The following is a 16,761-nucleotide window of genomic DNA, read 5'->3' on the forward strand; positions in this document are numbered from 1 at the left end:
AATTGCGCGGTGATACAACACTGTACCCAAATGAAATTTTTATCATATTTTTCCCACAAATAGAGCTTTCTTTTGGTGGTATTTGATCACCTCTGGGTTTTTTATTTTTATTTTTTTAATTAAAAAAGACAGAATGAAAAAAGAAAAATACAAATCCGTTTTATATTTTGTTAATAAATTTTGCAAACAGGTAATTCATTGATGTATGCTGATGAGGCTACACTGATGGGCACCGATAGGCTGCACTGATGGCACCGATAGGCTGCTTTGATGGGCACTGATAAGGTGACACTGATGGGCACTAATAGACGGCACTGATGGGCACTAATAGGCGGCACTGGTGGGCACTGATGGGAGGTACTGATGGGTGGCACTGATGGGCGGCACTGAAGGGCATTGATAGGTGGCACTGAAGGGCACTAATAGGTGGCACTGATAGCTGGCACTGATGGGTGGCAGTGATGGGCACTGATCGTGGCAGTGATGGGCACTGATCGGCACTGGTAGGCGACACTGATAGGCAGCACTTCTAGGTGGCACTGATGAGGCACCACTGGTGGGCATTGATAGGTGGCACTCGTGGGCATTGATAGGTGGCACTCGTGGGCATTGATAGGTGGCACTGATGTACTTGTGGGCACTGATTTGTGGGCACATATGAGGCGGCTTCGCCTCTCCCTGCTCAGGACCGATATCCCTTCAACAGGAGCCGGTGATCCGCTTTTATTTCTCCTCACGCTGTCAGCGTGAGAAGAAAAAAAAATGATTATCGATTCTCTGTTTACATCGAGTGATCAGCTATCATTGGCTGACAGCTGATCACGAGGTAAGAGGTCGAGAATGACCCCTTACTTCGATCTTTGATCACCCGCGTCTCAATAACCCGAGTCTCTGTCATCAGCCGAGTCTCAACCCTGCAGGGGGGGGGCTTGCTAAGGGGAGGACGTCTATTGATGGCCTCCCGGCAAAGCAGATCCGCGCTGTAGCCGTTATTTGGCTATAGCGCAGATCTGAAGGAGTTAAATAGGCTTTTGCCTATTGTCACTAAAAGTGAATGCTGCTTTCTTTAGGCTGAAAAATGAATTAGATATTGGAGTGTGACCAAAGGCCAACCTAGGCTGAAAGACTGCCTAGGCTGCCCCTAATGTGCTAATATTTGTTTCTGTCGACTAGTCTTCAGTCTCCATCTCACACTGCTTTAAAGCGGTAGTAAACTGCTGTTCTTTTTTTTTTTTTTTTTTTAAACCTGCAAGGCAAAGTTATAATGTGCTTGTATGCATTGCCTGCTACTATATTTGTGAAACTTACCTTAAAACGAAGCCCTGCACCGCTGACAGAGCTTCCATCTTCACCTGGTCTTCCCTCTGGGTTGGCAGGTTCCGGTCCTTTGATTGGATGAGCTGCAATTACGTCACTCTCGCGCATGCATGCGGGAGCTGCTGTTCATGTCACAGGGCTCTGAAGGAACAGCACGGTTGGCCATTCCTTCAGAGCGCATGCGCCAGTTACATCATCGGCGGATTCACAAGTAAATATCTCCTAAACAGTGCACGTTTTGGAGATACCAGTATTTACTGTACCTATAGGTAAGCCTTACTATAGGCTTACCTATAGGTAAAAATCATCCATGCACGTTTACTCTCACTTTGATAAAAAATGTAAAACCCTCTGAAGTCTCTACTTGTACAGTCATGAACACATGATACTATACTGAGTTGGCAGTAGTGAAGTGGTTTGCTTAATTTTCATTAACAGTGGTTCTCTCCAAGAAAATCCAGTCCGTTATGTGATTCTTATACACAGAGAATGAAAATGCTTCATTATAAATGTGTTTTTATCAAAGTTTGCTTTAAGCATAGCTTGCTCTCATAGTTGGTGCAATTCATCATTTGAGTCCTATGCAGAGAGAATAGAGATGCTTATGTAAAAGGGCATTTTAAGAACATTGTTTTAAGCATATCTGGCTTCTATAGCTGGATCAGTCCATCCTTTAATACCCACACAAAAAAATGCAGATGCTTCAGTATAAAGGCGTTTTTTATCCACGTTAGTTTTAAGCATAGCTGGCTGTTATATTTTAGGATGAGCTTAAATGGACTCAAAAGAAGTTACCACTTACTTCCTTTAATTGCTGATATACAAGCCACTACAACTAACTGGCATTAAGGTGAAATTACATTCTAAAAATAGTGCAATTTTTTTGAAAAGCATAAAATACATTAAAAGCAAAAAAAATTGTTTGCCTGGTCAAAAAACAAAATATAAAACTTTAGATGTATCATCTAAACGGAGAGGGACATCTAACTATTTTCATTCTTTCACCTTGTTGAGTAAGTGACCTTATTTCCTAAAGAGAAAAATAACCCAGTCAGCTTGTCAAAAATATCCACTATATATCTTCATGTAGCAAAAAGCATGACAGCATGCCTGACACAGACCTGTCTTGATAATAAGAATGAGGGTTTGAAAGAGACATACATAATTGAAGGTGCCAGTGATCCTTTGTTTGTCATGGTAAGTCTGTCCGGTGTGACAAAATGGATTGATGAGAAAATTATAGTGAAACTCTCAGACACAAAATCTAATTTAATGTGCCAAGGTGGAAAAAAAAAAAAATCAGGCCGAGTTAAATCAAGGCATAAGCATTAGGTTGACTGGATCTCTTGAGCTTGATAGATTGTGCTGGCCTTGTTTAAGTTATCATTGATGGTCCGTTTTCTGGGAAAGGAGAGTGTGGATTGTGGAGGAATGGGTGTCGCATCATTGCCAATACTCCTAAGCTTCTGTATTTTACGGCCTTCTGTCTTCTGGAATAAGGCAGGACTGGGTCGTAGTGGTACAGTCAAGGTGGATTCCCCAAGCTGCAAGCTTTCAGACATGCCATTCTGGCTGAAGATCTCCTCATCTTTTACATCAAATACAAAACTCTGACGTTTCAAGGCTGGAGGACTGAAATTCATAAATCTTACAGTTTTTACCTGCTAAATAATAAAAACACATAATGTAAAAAGTGTTCAGAAAAATAACAGCAAAAGCAAGGGAAAGCACATTTAAATATATTCAATTTATCTTTATCTTTATGCATTTGCACTTCTCTCTGCAGAACTTAAAATATCAGTATTACAGTGTTCTGAAGATAAATCCTACTACTGCAGCATGGTTTACTGGCCCTCTTTTTTTTTTGCATTCAACTAGAAAGCTGTTACTGGCTTCAACTAGAAGGTGATGTTTTAAGACAGGAGATCTGCCTTGCAGTGAGATGCACAAGCTACCTGTTGCCCAGAAGCAGCTTTTTCAGAGCTTGGCAGGATATACTCAGAGTCAGGAGGCTGCAGGCAATATTGCCAGGAACAGATATTAACCGCTTGAGCCCTGGAAGATTTTACCCCCTTCCTGACCAGAGCATTTTTTGCGATTCGGCACTGCGTCGCTTTAACTGACAATTGCGCGGTCGTGCAACGTTGCACCCAAACAAAATTGGCGTCCTTTTTTTCCCACAAATAGAGCTTTCTTTTGGTGGTATTTGATCACTTCTTTCCTTTTTTTTGCAATATAAATGAAAAAAGAGCGACAATTTTGAAAAAAACGCAATATTTTTTACTTTTTGCTATAATAAATATCCCCCAAAAATATATATAAAAAATATTTTTTTCCTCAGTTTAGGCCGATATGTATTCTTCTAGATATTTTTGGTAAAAAAAAATCGCAATAAGTGTATATTGATTGGTTTGCGCAAAAGTTATAGCGTCTACAAAATAGGGGATAGTTTTATGGCATTTTTATTTATTTATTTATTTATTTTTTAGTAGTAATGGCGGCGATCTGCGATTTTTGTTGGGACTGCGTCATTATGGCGGACTCATCGGATAATTTTGACACAATTTTGGGACCATTGTCATTTATACAGCGATCAGTGCTGTAAAAATGCATTGATTACTGTGTAAATGACACTGGCAGTGAAGGGGTTAACTACTACTGAGGGGTTAAGTGTGTCCTAGGGAGTGATTCTAACTTGGGGGGGTGGGCTTCAAGTCATGACAGCGATCACCACTCTGGATGACAGGGAGCGGTGATCTCTGTCATGACACAAACCAGAACGGGGAAGTGCCTTGTTTACATAGGCACTTCCCCGTTCTGAGGCTCCGTGACACGATCGCTAGGAGACTGGCAGACATCGAGTTTGCCGGTCCAGCAGGCACAGTCACGTTGTACGCGGTGGCGCACGCGCGCCTGCTATCCCTGGCTCTTAAAGGGGACGTACAGGTACTCCCATTTGCCCATCACTGCCATTGTGCCGACGTATATCAGCGGGCAGTGGTCGGCAAGTGGTTAAAAATGGTAGCTCAAGTACATACGAACAAATGTTAGGTGTGGTTATACTTTAAAGGAATGACACTTTGCTACAATGTAAAGTATTGAGTATAAATTTGTTGTCCCCTCAAAATAACTCACACAGCCAGAGTAAAACTTACAAACATGGCTGTGGGTGACGTCACAACGCTTCCTTCCGCTGATTATCTGGCACTAGATTAGAGCCATGCTTGTAAATTTTACTCTTAATTTTTATCATCAAATGTTTTCTATATTGCGGAGAGCACTATGTTGTGTCCTTTTTGATTACATGATCCATGTGTCTTTGGAGATATCCCACTGGTTTAAATGGTAACACAAAATATTCATATTCAATCCTAATTAACTAATAAAAAAAAAATCTTAGCCCAGACTGTGATAAAGAAAATATCTACAAAATCAGTATACATCACCTTTAAAGGAGTTTTAACTTAAAACAGAAGTATGGGAATCCCCCCCCCCCCCATAATCATACTTACCTAGGTGGATGCAGCATCAGTCCGATGCTGCATCTGTCCCCTGGCGTCTCTGCACTGAGAACCGAGCGATTGAACACCGCAGATGGCTCGGTTCTCTTAGCTCTCCGAGCTCGGAGCAGCTCTCCTGCTCTGCTCCTCTATGCTCACTGGAGCGATGAGCTGTGGAGGGGCGGGGAGCGGCTCGCTGAGAGGCTGAGACGGCCATCAGTCCAGGCACCTGGTGGATCCAGAGACCCAGAGTCGAGATAACGCGGTGCCTGGACTGATCTGTGTGATGTCAGCAGAGAGCAGACTTCAGATTGCTCTCTGCTGAAAACGGGTCACAGGAGTGCAAAACGAATTGCAATCCAGGGCCCTTAGGAGAAGTCCAGCCAAACAAGCTCAGACTGGACTTCTCCTTTAACTTTGAGCTCAGTTTTATATTGCAGCTTTATCTAAATGACGGGTTCAAAATAATGCCAGTGTCACAGGTCTGTTGACCAGAGAGTGCCCATCTTAACCACGGCTGGGTTTACTGAGAAACAGAATTTAGGGAACCGGTGGTTTTCTCCAGAGCTCCTGATGGTGGAAATGGGTTGGCTGCTTTCTGCTCCTAGGTCATTAACCTAGTTACTACTAGGTTAACTACAGATATCGGTATAGGTTTTTGGGAGACCTGAATGCTTGCTGTTCATTTTTGGTCGGTAAGGAGATTTAATACTCACTTGGGTGTGAAGCATTTTGGATAAAGGATCTTTCTTCATTATACTTTTTTTGGATTATTATTTTTTACACTGTATATGGATTTTTACTGATTTCCTTTATCACACGGATTCTCTACTGGAATGGGACTTTGCTTTTGTTTTTCATCATTGCTTGGCAAAACAATTTCACTTTATTCAATTTTCGTATATGTGTTAGAGTTTTATATTTAATATGTGGTTATATTATCTATGATCATTTTTTATATCACTTTTATTTTCAACAAATTTTTGTGGTATCTGCTTTATTTTTTTTTAGGTGAGAGTTTTTTTCACCATTACCTCATTCATTAATTTTTTCAATTATAATTAATGTTGGTTTTATTATTATATCTAATTCATTTGGTATATCACTTATCATTTTTTAGTTTTCCCTGTGGTATTTGCCTTAGTTTTCCAGTTGAGAGTTTTTTCACTATTACTTTCCGATCATTGGTTTTTTCATTATTTCACATTATTTGCGCTACGTCTTTATTTATCACGTTGTATTTGAGTTTTTGTATTAGAATTTTGGTGCTGGCAGCTTTTATTTATTTTCAATATATTTTGTTTTTTTTTCCAGCGCAGCGTTAACCTTCAGGGTTTTTATACATAGTCTCACTGATTGTCATGCTATGCAAAAACTGGTCCTATATCAAACATAAGGAGGAATCAGGTGGTGCCTAAGGCTATCAGACTAGTGCTGAAGTCAGGTGAGAACAGACCATCGGTCAATGGGACCACCGGTGTTGGTTCAGCTAAGGTAAGAGCAGTCCACAAAAAATTCACTCCCATAGCATTTCTAATCATGGCCATCTTGAGTAAGGGCAGGTGATTCATGTAGCATTTACTTCTGAGAATCCATCTGCCCTTAGTTCAGGCATGCAGGCAGGAGGGTGTGCTTAGCTAGGAAAATCCCCTCCCGAAGATTCCCAGGATGAATGGTATAATTTGCCTAGGCCTGGAAACCAGAAAGTAACAAAAGAAATGTAAAAAAAAAGTTTAAAACAAATATAATAAATATATATATGTATATATATATATATATATATATATATATATATATATATATATATATATATAATTTTGTCTATTTATTAATGCTAGCAGCATGAGGATTAAAAGTAGTCAATGTTGATTGAGAGAGTGAAGTTCTGCTTTAAGTCTTAACCCCTTTAACACTTAGGGGTCTATTTAGAAATATTTTTACCCAAGATTTATACATTTTTCTAATTTAGTTTAATTGAAAAAAAAGTGTAATCTTAAATCAGAGTTGCGTCAATCTGACAAATAGACCCTTACAAATAAAAGCTGATAATTTTAATCACCCCTGCCAGTGTTAAGTGGTTTGTCTCTTCTATGTAAACTGATACAGTCTGCTTGAGAGCTTATGAAAAACAACAGACTTAGGAACTTTCACACTTAAAGACTGATCAGGTCTACCTGTCAGTTTTTCAGGTGGACCCGATCTAACCATTCATAGCTCTCTATGGAGCAGTGAATGTCAGCGGACATGTGTCCACTGACATCCACTGGCATGTGATCCTGACCTCTAAAAATAGACAGATGGGGATCCGTTCCCCATCCGTCCGGCAGATCAGATGACAGTCGGATGGAAACAGACAGGCAGTCCTTTTCCATTCGACTGCCCCATAGAGAACAGCGGCCTGTATCCGTGTCTGCACTGCATCAGTGGTGCAGACACAGATTTGTCATCTGCCTGCTCACCAGGGGATAAGTGGACAGATTCCCCACTGAGTAGGCGGATCCACTGCTGGAGTCTGCCCCATGTGAAAGGGGCCTCACTGGCTGGATTACCAGATGAAAATAGAAGAAAGAAAGCCTAAAAACTGATGGAATCATCACATGTAAGAATTGGTAAGCTGCAATATAATACTGTAGATGTTTGCTTTTGGTTTTAACTGCCTAACTATTATTCTATGCTTAAACACTTTAAGGGTACATACATTTTAATATAATTTATTTATTTTCTTTCTTTATTATGGTCAGAACTATAAATTACATTAGCAAAGTTTTACTTTTTTTGGTCAAGTAAATATGAAATACTGCACATGAATAAAGTAAATATAAGCCACATTCCAAAACTTAGCTCTTTCTATTTAATTTGCCAAAAGATGAAAATTCCATACATTAATGTCTCCACCCAAAACCACCTTCCTTGATGCGTTTCAATGCTACTGTCTTGCTCACAATTAAAAATGTTAAAAAAAAACGAGGCTAAATACCCATTTAACAGGTGTATGCCTAAAAAAACTAAATAAATATTGTTATTGCGCTTCAACCCCAAAAAACAGGAAATAAGCCAAGTATCCCAAACAGAAGGGGACAGAGAAAAGCAGGGTTAATGAAAAGGCAACATACCAATATTATCTCAAAAAACGTATCCGCCCGGATGCCACGACCCGACGCTATTCCCCACCGGTGCTTGTGAGCTCGCTACTTCGTGGGAGGAGGCAGGTCATATGGCCGCTCAGAACTCAGGGAGATCCATGAGACACACAGCCAAGGCTCTATACATAGACGTCTGACTCGTCCATGCTTCCCAACATTTACCAGCGTTCCTGCTCCCTATGTGAAGGGTTCCTCTACCAGATATTGCGGTGAGGATTCGAGACCGGATTCCGGCGGAACACTGACACAGGAAGGCATCAATCTTGGAAACAGACGACGGCACCTGCCTACTTCCGGGGGTGGTAATGTACTGTGTTTCTATTTTCAAATCATATTCCTAGATACCTATAGTGCACTTCATTACAGCCCACCACCACCGGCTATCTGAAAAACATACTCAGATTGGGACTTACTGGACTCCAGGCTACCCACAGCAACATTGCCTTGTTTTGTGATATTTATTCACGCTGCTTTGAACTTTGTCATTTTGCCCAAGCCTTTATGCTACCCGGATCCCATAGACTATAGCTGTTAACTGGACACCCCTACCAGCCGGTGTCCACTTTGAGCCCTCTGATACACACTGTGATTTCCTCATGGTCCTCTCCCCCTTCTGACCCTCCATCACTGTTTGAGCATTTCCCATCCACCCAGGGGATTGGTGTCAGCCTCGCAGCCTTACCCAGAAATTTCAGGAGATTCCCCACGGTGGACGGCAAGGCTCACACCAATTTCACTTAGCGTCCAGACGCTGTTTGTATTATTTGTTTCATGTTATATGTTGTCTTGTTCCCCCTGTCTCTCTGTGTTTGTGACAGATCCACCTATTCTATTTTAATCAGGAGCAGTATACCACTGGGTCCTTACCTTTTTTGCTACTTGTGTATATGCCCAACAATCAATAAATTCATACTCTTTTGAGATAATATTGGTATGTTTCCCTTTCATTAACCCTGTTTTTCTCTGTCCCCTTCTGTTTGGGATACTTAGCTTATGTCTTGCTCACAAGGATAGGGGAAGTGAGCAAGTCAGTAATGGTGAAACGCGTCAAGAAAGGTGGTTTTGGGTGGAGACATTAATGTATGGAGTTTTTATCTTTTTATGAATTAAAAAAAAGAAGAACTGCATATTGGAGTGAGGCTTATATTTACTTTTGAGAGTGGAGATTTACTAAAAGTGGTACACACAGAATCCGGTGCAGCTGTTCATAGTAACCAATCAGCTTCTAGGATTTATTGTCAAAGCTTAACTGAACAAGCTGAAGTTAGAAGCTAATTGGTTACTATGCACAGCTGCACTGGATTCTGTGTGCGTCAGTTTTAGTAAATCTCCCCCAATATGTATCTTTATAGTGCCTCTGTTAATATCCAGGGCTTTAAAGATCTTTTAGAAATATGCTCAATTTTCTCCCATTGCCATGCTGTCAGAAAACTGCAAACTGAGGTTGATAAAGGCTGACTTCATCATCTTACTGAAATTAGTAGTTTTGAAAAAAGATCTTATTCAAGAAAACAAACCTGCTTATGTATTATTTATGGCGGATTAATAAACCCCTTACAACATTTTGTATAGTATTTACCTTTTCAGGGCCACTTTTAGGTGTGTCAGGCTTCACCAAAATTGATGGAGGAGCAGAAACCGGAGGTCTAAGTGTTGAATTGTTTCTGGTTATCTGCTCCTTAGGCTCCAAAGCAATTGAACTGGCAGCAGAATATCTTCTATAGTCCACGGGTCTACTAACAATAGGTAGAACATCATACAGTGAATTTGGCCTGGTGCGGGTCTCAACACTGGCTCCTACATTGGAATGAGAAGCATTGATGATGATCTGCTGAGGCTGAGTAACCATGGAGAGTGTTCTGGTGATGGTGCCCACAGGCTGGGATCCTGAACTGCTTTGTACAGTCTTCTGAGGAGGCAAATCTGGTAAAAAATACAGGTTGGTATTAATTTTATTCTGCCTTAGGACTCGAAAATTATTTTACTCTGCACAAAAGACCTCAGTAGAATATACATGAGCCAGGAACACAGGGTGCTTAGAGATAGTGTTTTAATCTTTTAAGTCTGGAAAAGGGAGATGGAGATGTACTGTATATATGTTGCCAGGTGTTGTAGGCACTGTTTGTAAAAATGCTGGGCATCTGGAACACATATTAAGCACACACTCATGTGTTGATGGGCTTTTGTTAGGTTTAAAACTGAATCCTATACAAGTCTATAGGAATGCAGTCACAGTTTGTATAAGGCTAATAAAGTCAAATAGGACTAGCACCTGCAATAAACTCTGAATGATATAAAAAAAATTCTCACTGGCCCTAATACTGACACTGGCCCTAATACTGACATGGTCTTAATTTTCCTAAGCACATGTTATATTAACAAGGTTTTTTTTTAGGTGCTTGTTTAAAAAAGTGGCTCATTTTTTTTTCAAATGAAAGAAAATAGACATATGATTTCCCCGCACCCCTAAAACAGTACTGCCAAGCACACTAGGCATATGGACTGGAATCCCTAATTAAAGAACTCTAAGCATTCAGGTTCTCTACTATGCTGATGCTAGCCCAAATGTCTTACAACATGAAGGGATATGTGATTCATTAATCAGAGTATGCATAATGGACTGTGGGAATCTCCCAAAAGTCTAATGCCTCGTACACACGATTGGACTTTCCAACAACAAAACCGTGGAATTTTGTCCGAAGGGTGTTGGCTCAAACTTGTCTTGCATACACATGGTCACACAAATGTTGGCCAACAATTATGAACGTAGTGACGTACTAGACATACTACATGGTTTTTCAGCTCTTTAGCGCCACCCTTTGGGCTCCTTCTGCTAATTTCGTGTTAGTAGAAATTTGGTGAGTGTTGATACACTCTTTTCTTTTTGCGTTTTTCATTTAGTGCTTTTCAGTTCGTTTCTGAAATTTTTTTGGTTGAATAATAATTTGATTTGGTATATTTTCTATATTTTTGGATGCATGCACTTTTTGGTTACGTTCTATTGGCACAATAAAAAAAATTGTGGTGAATAATACTTGGCTATGTGTTTTATTTCAAATGACAGTTTGGGAGTAGGCAGTTACATTTTAAAAAATACAATGTAAAATTGACAAGGGACACCAACATAGTTGTATCTTTGTTCTTAAAAACTACGGGATAATGGTGTTGTGGTAACTTGCACAAATAAAAAAAAAAGCATAATAATATTATTCCTGATGTCACTAGAAAGAAAAAGTCTTTAAAAATTTGTTTGCAATAACTCCATCAGTATCACCAGAAAAGCAGCTTCATTATTATCCCATTAAAGAAGAAGAGAATGTGCGCTGCATTTTGAGATTTCATAATTTGCCACGTCACAAATGTTAATTCTCCATTACAAATGCTAGTTTACGAAACTGACCGCTTCTGCTTCCGAGCATGCATGTTTGTACTTTGGACTTTTGTCCGACGGACTTGTGTACACACGATCGGAAAATCCGACAACACATTTGTTGGCGGAAATTTGAAGACATGCTAGTCAACATTTGTTGGCGGAAAGTCTGACTACAATTGTCCGATGGAGCGTACACGCGGTCGGATTTTCCGCCAACAGCCTGTCATCCAACATTTCCCGTCGGAAAATCCAATCTTGTATACGGGGCTTAACAGTTACCACTATTGTGACTCTCTATTAGAATGAGTATTTTTCTCAGACCACTAACAGGTTTTAGCCAAAATATATGACCCAAAGCACCCTTATGGATTACTAGTTCTGGATTATGTGTGTAATTTGCCCATAACCCTTTAGCATTCTCTAATTAATAAAAAAAGTGGCAGTTCAGCAGATTAGAACCCTTGGAGACTGGATCACAGGAATAAATTGGGAGAACTGCCATAGATGGAGCAGATATTTAATCTTCCAAGCGTTTTTACCATTAGATTTGTTTTGTGCTTTTCTGTCTCGGTTTTACAGAAAGCTCAGCTAACCTGTGCAATTTCAATAAATACAGTTATTTCATAACTAACTTTTCTTTAAGCTGCTGTTCCTCCGTCGAAGTGGCACAGGTATCAGGGAAGAAGAGGGTGTTGTGTTTTTTTTAACTGGTTCCACCACAGCAGTTGGCACATGAAAAGGCCTAAAAGGTCTAGTGATACCAGTTTCTGACATGCTGCTTTGTGAAGACACAGAGACATTGCTGGAAATCCATTTTGTCTGCTGGGCAGGGAACCTTGCATCAGCAAAGTTTGAAGGTTTCTTGCTATAAAATAGAAAATACACACATTAGCTAACATCTCCTTTAATCAAAGGCAAACATAAAGATTAGCAACAAAAGAGACTGGTGTGGACTGGTGCAATACAGCAATAGTCAATCCTACCTAAGCTTTGCCAAACCGCAGATGAGTAGATAACATTTCTGGATTATCACCATGTCTATCACAGGTTGCATGTTTTTTTGTGGAGTGAAGAGGATACTGATGCTATTGCTGTTGTTACCATGTAGGCAGGTTGCTTACAGTATTTTAGTTAGGAAATTGGCTGGCCCAAGCTGGGGAAGGGTTAAGGGTCCTTCCCCCTTATTTATATAACACAAAAAGCTGCATCGGCTTTTTGTGTTATATAAATAAGGGGGAAGGCCAGGTTCAGGGGCTTTTCTGTACCTCGTTCCTCGGGATGCTCTAGCTGTCATGAAGTGCTAAATGGGACTGCTGCACCCAGCAGTCCATTGGAAGAAACCATGAGCCCAGAGAACTACCAAGTCTTGGAGGATGTCAATAATGGACTACCACCTGTTGAAGTATGCCTGGGCAGCCTAGTTGAGTCAGTTAGGGAATGTTGCACTGAATTGTTCATGCTAGACTTTGCTGTAAAATGTTCAGTAAAATTGCATTAACTATTTAAAGCTTGTTCTGAAGTCATTCTAAGGGGTGCATGATGGTTTCTGGCGTATAAAAGAACAGGGTCAGTAAAGCACATGTTGGGTGTGAAGTAAAGCCACTACGAAAGGTGTACTCAGCAAGACAAGCAAGAGGAGTCATGCAGTTGCTATGGGTAACTAGGAACTAGTGCAAGGTACATTAAAGCCAGTCATGAAGTGTGGTACCTAGTGTAGGTGACGGGTCCTCCAATAATGGGGGGGTCGGTGATCTGGCTCCCTCCCCAGCGATCGGTTTCACAAAGCAACCAAGACCACCGTTACGGAGACCCACATGGTGGAGTGAAGAAGTTAACAAGTGCACACACAAGGTCTGCACTAGGTACACAGCGGGACCCCATTCTTTCACTGAGAGTGAGGTGACAGAGGCACGCTGGACTGGTGGAGAGGGCACTGGCTCAGCAGTGTCCCTCCTAAATGTAATATACAGAAGGGAAGTGGGTGTAGTGACACGGGACAGCATGCTGCACAGGGGCTCTGTGTAATTAATTACTGCACACAGTGTACAGCTCATCTCTAAGTCAGGGAACAGCCATAATGTTCGATTCTCACATGAACATTGTCCCCACCTGGTCCCTGGCTTTGATGCGTGTGGGAAAGGTACCCCCACGTGTGGGGCAAGTGGCCCCGCCCCCAACTACGAGAGGAGTTTGCACATAGCGGATACATTACCCACTGCCAGGGAAAAGGCATGGCTAAAGATTTTTAGCTCAATTTGTTTTTGTGCTATTTACTGCTAAAGTTGTATATTTTTATTCATTAAAGGGTGTTTTACCTGTATTCATCCCAGTAAATCTTTGAAATGGCTTTATGATTAACAGTACACAGGTGACCCCCTAACCTTTTTCAACCCTATCATCAACAGTGTTAGTAGATGACGGGATGCAGGACTAAACTTTTGATTTCAGCATTAGGCCAAAGGTATAAAGGACTTTTCTTTCTCTGTGCTTGTTCATCTCTATGGCTCCACAGTGGCTGTAGAATCTGCAGGGCCATAGACAGGCTGCGGCAGTGTAAAGTAATGGACCAGAACCACTTTAACCAGCAATTGTGCTTCTGTGGTGGCATCTTACTCTGGGAACTGTCATTGAAATATAAAATGAAATGACGAGACAATGTTGCAGCAAAAAATTGGGATGCAATAAAAAAATCATTATCTCCAGTCCCTGGGGCTAGGACCAAGGATGATGTCATCGATCATGGCCGTATACTCTACACCTTGCGCGCAGGTAAAAGTGAATGGGATGCTTTCACCCAGCTTCCCACTCATGAATGGCACGAAACAGAGGTGTCCCCTCTCACCCCTGCTATCCGCCTTAGTGCTGGAGCCGCCGCTCCGCACCGTGCGAACCAGTAAAGATGTTAAAGGCTTGCAGGTTGGTTATACAGAACATAAGCTTTCGGCTTATTCTATCTCTCGCACCCCCTGATCTCCTTGCCTAACCTGATGAAGGAACTTAAACATTTTGGGACTCTTTCCAATTTTAAAATAAATTACACAAAGGCCGAAATCCTACCCATATATTTGCCCCCTCCCTTATCCACGAGTCTCCGAGCTGCTTTCCCTTTTGCCTGGGCCGAATCGTCTCTACCTAGGGGTACAATTAACGGATCGCTTTGACACCCTATATGCGGCCAACTTCCCCCCTTTGCTTACGACGATCAAAAAAGACCTCTCACAATGGACGCGGACTGCCTTTATGTGGCTGGGGTGGGTAAACATTATAAAAATGAACATATTGCCACGCATACTCTTCTTTTTACAGATGTTATCGATTCCCCTACCTAGACTTTCCTTTGATCGTTTGTCTCGCATGCTGTCTGAGTTTGTATGGCATGCACGGAAACCTAGATTAGCCCTAAAGGTGCTAAGGCGCCCAAAACGTAAAGGCGACCTGGGGCTCCCTGACATAAGACAGTATTATAGAGCTATGGTCCTCCAGAGGATACTCAACTGGCGTTTTCACACCCACTCAAAACTCTAGGTCTCCCTAGAGAAATGTCTGGCAGGCAGGAATTTATCCTATGCCCCATGGTTGCCTAGGGACCACAGGGGGCTGTCTGAAACGACTTCCCCGCTGACGGCCCAGGTGCTTTCAGTATGGGACTGGATCAATGCGCTTTTAAAAATCGCACCCCCTGTGTCCCCGCTGGCTCCACTGGGTGGGTTCCTATGGTTCCCCCCAGGTGAACAGATGGCATTTTTTGAGCCTTGGGTGGTAGATGGAGACGCCAGTTGTGGTAAATTTATGAAGGATGGTAAACTCTTGAGCTTTGACAGGCTAGGAATGAACTTTTGGAGGTATAGACAACTACACCATTTCTTTGCGAGACATGGTCACACAATTAGAGACCCTTTGTCCCTAACCCCGTTTGAACGACTTTTCTTGCAGGAAGAACCCATATGGTGTCAGAATTGTACCGACTTTTGGGCTCTGCTGCCCATCCGCCCAAGCCTGCTTACATTCCGAGGTGGGAAAGAGACCTAGGGCTGGAATTCACTGACTTGCAACTGTCCCACCTGTACCATCTTACACACTCGTCCTCTATAGACTCCAAAGTTCAAGAAACAAACTATAAGATAATGTCCCGCTGGTACCAGGTACCAGATGACTTAGCCCGCATTTACTCTTCCAGGTCAGAGCCCTGCTGGCGAGGCTGCGGACTCAGAGGAACGCTTATCCATATATGGTGGGACTGTCCTAGAATTATGCCCTCGTTGAAGGATATAAAAGACCAGATAAAAACTATAACAGAAATAGAGGTGCCTCTCTCTCCGGCGCACTTCCTCCTGCATATCCCCCCCCCGATCCCACTCAATCAATATAAAAAAAATGTACCGCCCCATCTTCTGAATGCGGCAAGACGACTGCATCCGATTTATTGGAGACAGTCCAGAGTCCCCACCTGGGAGGAGTGGATCAGCCGGGTGAGTGCGGTTTGAGAGGCTGAGGACTGGATAGCAACCTGCAGAGGATCCCGAGGCTGGTTTATCTGCATCTGGACACCCTGGACTGAATATACCACAGACTCTAGAGATATACCTTCTAGCTTAGACACGGCATTACTAGAACTGGCAGACCCAACCCTTCAGATATGTAGGTTGTCTAGACCCTAGAAGATAGGGAGCTATCCCCTAAACACATGGTGGTTCCTGGAGACGTTTGGAGCAGTTTGATTTCTTCAAAGGGGACATGCTGTGCTAGGTGGGGACATGACTAAGGCCGCTTACTGGATTGCAGGTACGCCTTGATCGCTCCCTCCCCTTCTTTCCTTTTCTCTTCTTCCTTTTCTTTTCCCCTCTTATTTTAAATATCTTATGGGTTGAATTAATCCTCCGCTACACTGAAACTGGTTTGAAGTTTAAGTGATGCACTGGTGTGGGGTTGACTGATACTTGAGGTTCCGCTCGAGTGTGTGGTGTGAACCTCTGGTACCCCTGGGTGTGTGGGGGCGGAGGGAAGTTAGTTGGAGGCTATTGGGACCCCTCCCTCTGCCTTGGCTGCAAAAAACAAAAGGAGAGGAGCGCCGCTAAGTAGGTTGATTTATTAACAATTGACAAATAAAAGTATCCACTTACATGTAAATACGGTATGTGCAGCAAGAGGGTACATTCCAAAGTGGGAAGGTAAGAGGACAATCATCGATTCCCAGGGATGCCCCAAGCCTATACTTAGAGTTTCCTGATTACACATTATGGTCTAGGTTACACCCACCGCTGGTTAATCCATCAGCTGTGAGTGTGTCTCAGTCAACAGATGCCTGCTATAAATAGCTCCTTGCTTCTCCCCTACCTTACACTTGAAAAAGGAGCGCGCATGTGCCGTACGGACCTTGCGCAAGCTCGGAAACGCGTTGTGTTCTTCCCCACCACTATACATCACCAGC

At 42.1% G+C, this 16,761-nt stretch overlaps 1 protein-coding gene across 1 annotated transcript in view; it reads right to left on the minus strand.

Moving 5' to 3' along the window:
- Nucleotides 1–1,220: 1,220 nt before the first annotated feature.
- The window catches only part of SH3RF2 (SH3 domain containing ring finger 2), a 260,511-nt gene continuing 244,970 nt past the window's right edge, over nt 1,221–16,761 (minus strand). Inside the window, exons 8-10 of the mRNA XM_073620627.1 lie at nt 11,966–12,198; nt 9,540–9,883; nt 1,221–2,981 (exon numbers count right to left, since the gene is read on the minus strand). Coding sequence (XP_073476728.1) covers nt 2,646–2,981; nt 9,540–9,883; nt 11,966–12,198 — 913 coding nt within the window. The 3' untranslated portion in view covers nt 1,221–2,645. The remainder of the gene's footprint in view (nt 2,982–9,539; nt 9,884–11,965; nt 12,199–16,761) is intronic.

Source organism: Aquarana catesbeiana, linkage group LG03 (assembly GCF_042186555.1).
Source record: "Aquarana catesbeiana isolate 2022-GZ linkage group LG03, ASM4218655v1, whole genome shotgun sequence".
In the NCBI taxonomy this organism is placed as follows: domain Eukaryota; kingdom Metazoa; phylum Chordata; class Amphibia; order Anura; family Ranidae; genus Aquarana; species Aquarana catesbeiana.